This window comes from Pinus tabuliformis, chromosome 5_2, assembly GCF_031772625.1.
Source record: "Pinus tabuliformis cultivar Carrire ecotype Pingquan chromosome 5_2, CPIR1, whole genome shotgun sequence".
Classification (NCBI taxonomy): domain Eukaryota; kingdom Viridiplantae; phylum Streptophyta; class Pinopsida; order Pinales; family Pinaceae; genus Pinus; species Pinus tabuliformis.
In genome coordinates this window covers 1128923516-1128929615 of record NC_142306.1, presented here as the reverse complement: position 1 = coordinate 1128929615, position 6100 = coordinate 1128923516, and the positions used below count along the sequence as shown (strand labels likewise).

General features: G+C 39.3%; 1 protein-coding gene and 1 long non-coding RNA gene across 2 annotated transcripts; both read right to left on the bottom strand.

Annotated features, from left to right (window-relative positions):
• Nucleotides 1-2785: 2785 nt before the first annotated feature.
• On the bottom strand, nucleotides 2786-5777 carry LOC149163177 (transcription factor ICE1-like). Its single transcript, XM_089437555.1, has 4 exons — nucleotides 4209-5777; nucleotides 3804-4076; nucleotides 3538-3708; nucleotides 2786-3202 (listed from the first exon to the last, which is right to left on the bottom strand). The coding sequence occupies exons 1-4, from the start codon at nucleotides 5190-5192 to the stop codon at nucleotides 3116-3118; spliced, it is 1515 nt and encodes a 504-aa protein (XP_089293681.1). The 5' UTR covers nucleotides 5193-5777; the 3' UTR covers nucleotides 2786-3115.
• On the bottom strand, nucleotides 5301-5810 carry LOC149163176 (uncharacterized). The gene is made up of 2 exons (XR_016261974.1): nucleotides 5691-5810; nucleotides 5301-5550 (listed from the first exon to the last, which is right to left on the bottom strand). It is a non-coding gene; the product is annotated as an uncharacterized LOC149163176 (long non-coding RNA).
• Between the last annotated feature and the right edge of the window lie 290 nt (nucleotides 5811-6100).

Below are 6100 nucleotides of genomic sequence, written 5' to 3'. Positions count from 1 at the left end.
ATTTTAAATAAGGGCATTAACCTATCATCTTGATTATCATTACAAACAAAAACAAATAAAAGACTAAAACAAAAGACTCTTCTTATGAGTTGGTTGAAATTGCACTTTGCAGACTAAACCAATAATGGGTGTATATTTTTTTTTAAATATAATATTATTCACCATCTAACAAATATCTTATCATTCACCATTTAACTAACCAGATGCAAATGGCACATTACCTATCTTATTATTCACCATTTAACTAACAAGATGAAAATGGCACATTACCTATCTTATTATTCACCATTTAACTAACAAGATGAAAATGGCACATTACCAATAGTTGACTTAATGCATGGAGTATAATAGTTACAAATATAGAATTTGTATCAAAATAAAATAGGAATTGTCCATCATTGACTTAATATATAGCATATATTACTTATTTTAAATTTATAATGTGTATCACTTACTTTATAAAATTAAATTTTAAATATAATTGAAAAATCATTAAATTAAAATTAAATAATTAATAATAAAATATTTAATCGATCATAAATTATACATATATTTAAAATAACTAGAAATATATTCAAAATTAATAATATAATATCCATTTATAATAATTTAGGTATGATATTCAAATTTATGTAAAATAATGAATCTTATACACTGATTAATTTGAACTAGAACCATGATATGTAACTGAATTGGCAATGACAAACTCCTTTAACAATATACAGAAATTTTAAGTTCAAAACGAGCGGGTGGTAAATTGATTATGATTATTTGCATCAGGTTAAAATACTTTAAAGAAAATTGTTGCTTTCGAACGCAATACGAGAACCTTAGATTCATTATCAGGTATGGCCGACCATGTAACAACAAAAGAGACATATAAAGAGACTTAATACCAAACCACCTGTGAGTTGATAAAAACTATGACATATAAAAGAAAAAATAATAATGTAGAAATAAGTGATATTAGATAATGAATCAATAAAAAATAAAATATTAAAAAACATGATAGAAACGAGTAAAGTTTTATTACCATTTTCATATGAACAAACATTATAAAATATTAAATAAATGATTTTTTCAAGTGTGGTTCACGTTGTTGTGTGGTGCCACACTAATATTTATGAGTAATAATTTGGGCCTATCTACTGGCCATTTTAATATGTTGGGTTAACTTCAAAGGCGTTAAATGATTTTTTCAAAGGGGATTCGCAATAATTCAGGCGGATTAATATGTTGTGTCTAACCTCAAGGGTTTTGAGGACCTCTTAAGTGGCAAGGTACTTAGTAACAGCGCTGTGACTTCCCAATTGGCAAAGTACTTAGCAACGGACCTCTTAATTGGCAAGGTACTTAGCAACGGACCTCCTAATTGGCAAGGTACTTAGCAACAGCGTTGTGACCTCCCAATTGGCAAGGTACTTAGCAACGACCCTGTGACCTCCCAATTGGCAAGAAACTTAACATTGGGAACTCAACCAACTAAACTATCCTTGAGAATTAAAGGAATGATAAAAATAAGTGATATTGTATTAAAAATTATTAAAAATTCCATATGATCACAAACATTATAAAATATTAAAAAAATGATAGAATTGAGTGATGTTATACTACCATTCTCATCTGGTTAAAAAACAATGCAAGTATCGTTCATCTTGTCCATGGAACCCACGCTTTGTACGTATTACATATGCCTGCTTCAGAGAGCCCACATGGCATAAAATGAGCATGCCACATAGATCCATAACCTCCTCTGACATGATTCCAATTCCACACGGCTAGTGTTGTTCTACTACTCGTTATGGTACACATGCTGACACATCACGCCGAGTTATTTTGCTTAGAATGCGAGTGCCGAGGAACCACATTTAGCTACATCCAAAACCCCCCCTATCCCAACAGGTCCCTACCTAAATCCTAAATCTAAAAAACAAAAATAAGAGGAACCTACCACCTTACAACGCTAAATCCACCTATTTTCTAGCTGTCCCTACTTGGAAGAGCTAATCAACCCAGTTTCTAGTTAGGGATTAAAGATAATTCCTAAACTTGAAAAGACGGTTTTGTAGAAGAGTACACTTACTTTACTTATTTAAAGAATTTAAAGGTTGATATGTGTCATGTACCAAGCAGGACACAAAGTGTTTTGATTTGATTTAAAAAAATATTATATGCAATAGTTGAAACGAACTGAATGACAAGATTACACCTAAAAACCAGTTGGTTTTGAATTGATTTGATTCAATGATTTCAAACTTTTAGGGAATAGTTGGAAGGAAATGTGGTGGGTGTTATAATGATTTCAAACTTTTAGGGAATAGTTGGTAGGAAATGTGGTGGGTGTTATAATGATTTCAAACTTTTAAGGAATAGTTGGAAGATAATGTGGCGGGTGTTATAAAGAGACGAAATATATGGAATAATTTCAAAGAAAAAGAGGAACAAAGCTGTGCTGTCTTAACCTTCAAACAGAAAACCATTCATACACACTGAGAATTCAAAATTGTACCACATGTACTTTATGCTTTAGTTGTTGAAAGCTAATAACCATGATTCATATTCATTCCATCATTCTAAATAATGTCCTGTCAAGTTAGGTGTGTGTTTGGCTCCACTGGCATTAAGACAATTTCCCCATTGATTATTTCTGTTAGAGAATGTTGTACATTGCAATGATGCATATTGCAAGCAAGTACATGAGGCAGGGCCTTGTAATCCACCTACCAACAATCAAAGTATTCTGTAATTCACTATCATGACACAACAGAGTTTGAAATTCAAAGACTAATGCAGGAAGAAAAAGCTTTGAAATTTAATCTTTCTCTATAATATCTCGAGAGGGCAATACATAATAAGAAGCCACTGTACATGAGGATCTCATGTTCCATGATGATGGGCAACAGAGAAACAAATAAGACCAACAATGCAGACTCTCCCTGATGGGCATCAATACTCGGAATATGCCAGTGGTAGAAAACGCAGGGGGTCATAAAAAGTTTTGTTAGTTGCAGAAATATATAAAGTTGTATAAGGATACCTAGATAAAGTATGGTTAGTGGCTAGTATACAACTCTCTGCAAATTATGGGATGGGGTGAGGGGGCCAAACCACTGAGCTACATTGTTATCTGATGACTGTTTGCAGTGTGCAAAAGAACGGCTTTGATCTCCTCCAGTGCAATATCCCCTCCCCCTCTGGACTGCTGCATCACAGCAAGAGACAACAACAGTTAATCCCTAACCAGTGAAACGACCAATTCCAGAAAAGTTGAATTGTTCTAGGAATCCATTGCTTCCATGGTTTTTTTTTATTTTGTCTGATCTTCACCCAGAAGTGTCAGAATTATTAAAAAAAAAAACAATTATTCTTCAACCAGAAGCGCCAGAATAACAAAAAAACTCTGGAAGCAATGGATTCCCAAAACGAATTCAACGAAACTAAAGAATTTGCAGGAATCCAAATAACTTAAATCAAGCGCAGAGAGATTCAATACATGAGTAAATGAGTGACGAGAGCTTCTTGTACCCTTTTGCTCACCTCTGCTCGGAAAACGTCCAAAGCAAATCCATTAAAGCAGCTAATAACAGCCTGTTGAACATCAAGGCCAAGCTCATCCAAAGCCCTCATTGTGGAAAGCAACAATCCGGGCCTTCTCGCACAAAACATGTGAATGTTGAGGGACCTTCCATCTCGGGTCTTTACCTCTACCTGCACCGAAAAACAAGCAAGCGTTACAACATATAAACATTCATCATTGAGAAGTTGAGAACTCATAAATATAAGTAGCTTTTTATCACAAGTACCCTTGCAGGCTGAGAATCTGATGCCTCTGAGTGCGCAGGCAGTGAAATGGGAGGACATTCTTCCTTGATACGGCAAGGGATAAGCGGTGGCGTGGAAGGAGTCAAGGGATAATGGAAGGCAGAAGGAACAGGCAGATTCAGAGGTAGAGGCAGGGCAGTAGCTGACAGTGGCCTCTCTGAAGTCCCTTCCAGTTCTGTATGGAGATCATTTATACGCTGCAGAAGTTCCTTCAAGTACTCAATCGCATCGCCAAGAATCGATGCCCTGTCCATCTGCAGCAAGTCATGCAAAACAATTTCAAGATGCGCAGATGTTAGGTGTATCCATCAAGAAGATGAAATGGAAAAGAATGAAAACTAGGGAAAGAATTTGTTGAAAAGCTATAGAAAGAATCTGCTGAAGACCTTTGAAATCTTGGGAACAACTGAGCGAAGCATGTAGAGGCGATCGTTCAGCTTCTTTCTGCGCCTACGCTCTGCCATGAGATTCTTTGCAGGCAAGCCCTTCTTTTTCCCTTTATCTGCTGGAGGGCCAGGGCCAGGGGCGGGGCCATCTTGACCTGACATGGCTTGTTCCGGTTTGGCGTCGTCGGTTTCATAAAGCAACCCTGACCCACCGCCTCCGCTCTCGTCGTCCATGTTGTCTTCTCCTGCCAATTGCTCTTCACCTTCCTCCTCGGGATTCGAAATCTGGACCCGGACCCCGTCTCCTTTGGGAGACTTGGGCAATGCCCTGGTGTTGGGGCTCTCTTCGTCAGGCAACAATGGGGCTGGCGAGGAATGCCTGGCCATGGCTCGCTTCTGAAATAAAGTGGCCTGGCCACGCTCAGCTTTAGACCTACTGCCTAACAATGATGACCCGGGATCGTGACCACCTCTGACGAGAAGACCGCTCAGGCCACTGTCTACTACGCCGCCATTGACGAGCATGCCATTATAGTCATTTCCTGCAAATTGCAGGCAAGGACTCAGACTGCCAACCGGAGTTGAGGAGGGCATGGAGGAACCGAGCAGCTGAATCCCGCTGGGGTTAAAAAGAAGCGAGGGTGCATTAAACCCCGAAACCATGGCTCCCCCAATCCCAAAATTGACAGGAGAAGGCAACGACGGACTCCCCATCAATCCCACATTGCCATCGAAATTGCTCGTACTGGAAGCTCCCGCACCAGCGTCTAGAAGAGAAGACATGCTTGTATTTGGAAGCGTTTTCTTTCTGGGTACAAAAGACATGAATGACTGTACACGGGAAGGATCCAAACTGAACGCACTTGATGTTTCAGGGGCAGAAACAAACGAAGAAGTATAGGCCAGTTCATCCATGAGAGAGTTATTATCCTGGCCCCCTGGCATATACCATTCATCTTCCAGCATGGCTTTAAAGGACTCCATCTGCTCTATTAAAAAACAAAGAAGTAGCTTAGAGGTTCTGTTCAAAACCCCATAAAACCAAAATGCATAGAGCTTATACTCCACCCTGCGACTCTGGCATGTCCGAAGTTTTACTCTAGACAAATCGATGCATTAACCTCTTTCCAGTGCCTATCAGTGGTCGCGGGTACCAGTCTCACTGCGGTCTATAGTAGCTAGCCCAGTGGGAAAGAGGGAGCATATTATGGCACAATACTCGAAAAAAACACCAGCAGCAGCCACATGGAGATGCCTGAGCGCGTTTTCCTCCTCGAACCTCTCGCGGGACCAATACTGGGCATCCAACGCAGTCTACTAATTTCCAGAGAAGGAGCGTTACCTACATAAATAATGCGAGTTCAATGAATTTTATAACGGAGAAGCAGCACAGTTGCCCAGATGTCGATATGAGAGGAAAATATTAGACGGGCGGTCGCGGCTCTGAGTATGAGCAGAGATTTGTTTCAGAAAAAAACGCACCGATTGGAATAAAATGATGAGCAATTTCCTCTTCTTCAATAAAACGCCTTTCCCAACACGCCATTGCCCTTCCTGCCTTGCCCTGCTTGCTTTCTCACGCACCCACCCACCCATTTCTATCGCCTCTCCTCCCCCCTCCTTCATCCATCCCTTTTGCTTCGCTGGCTTTTCACATCCATAAATTGCGGTTACGTTTCTCATCCTTGTCCACTCTCACGGGGTTAAGCCTCCTAATTACTAAAGGCTAAGGCTAGCTTGAGGGTGAGGGTAGTGATTGTGGAATACGGTTTGATTTTGCAAAGGTTTCTTCAATAATTCTTTATTTCTCCTCGAGCTAAGCTCTATAACATTCAAAGTTGCCAGCGTGGTGTTGCTTTCTCTGGTCAAAGTTTTATTCTATTATTTTAAAG

Bases quoted from the DNA above. Each gene is read 5' to 3' on its own strand.
- LOC149163177 (XM_089437555.1), bottom strand. From the start codon at position 5,192: ATGGAGTCCTTTAAAGCCATGCTGGAAGATGAATGGTATATGCCAGGG. The intron at 4,077-4,208 runs GTCTTCAGCAGA...GACTTGCTGCAG, and splicing joins TTGTTCCCAAGATTTCAAAG to ATGGACAGGGCATCGATTCT. The intron at 3,203-3,537 runs GTGAGCAAAAGG...GCTGTGATGCAG, and splicing joins TGGACGTTTTCCGAGCAGAG to CAGTCCAGAGGGGGAGGGGA.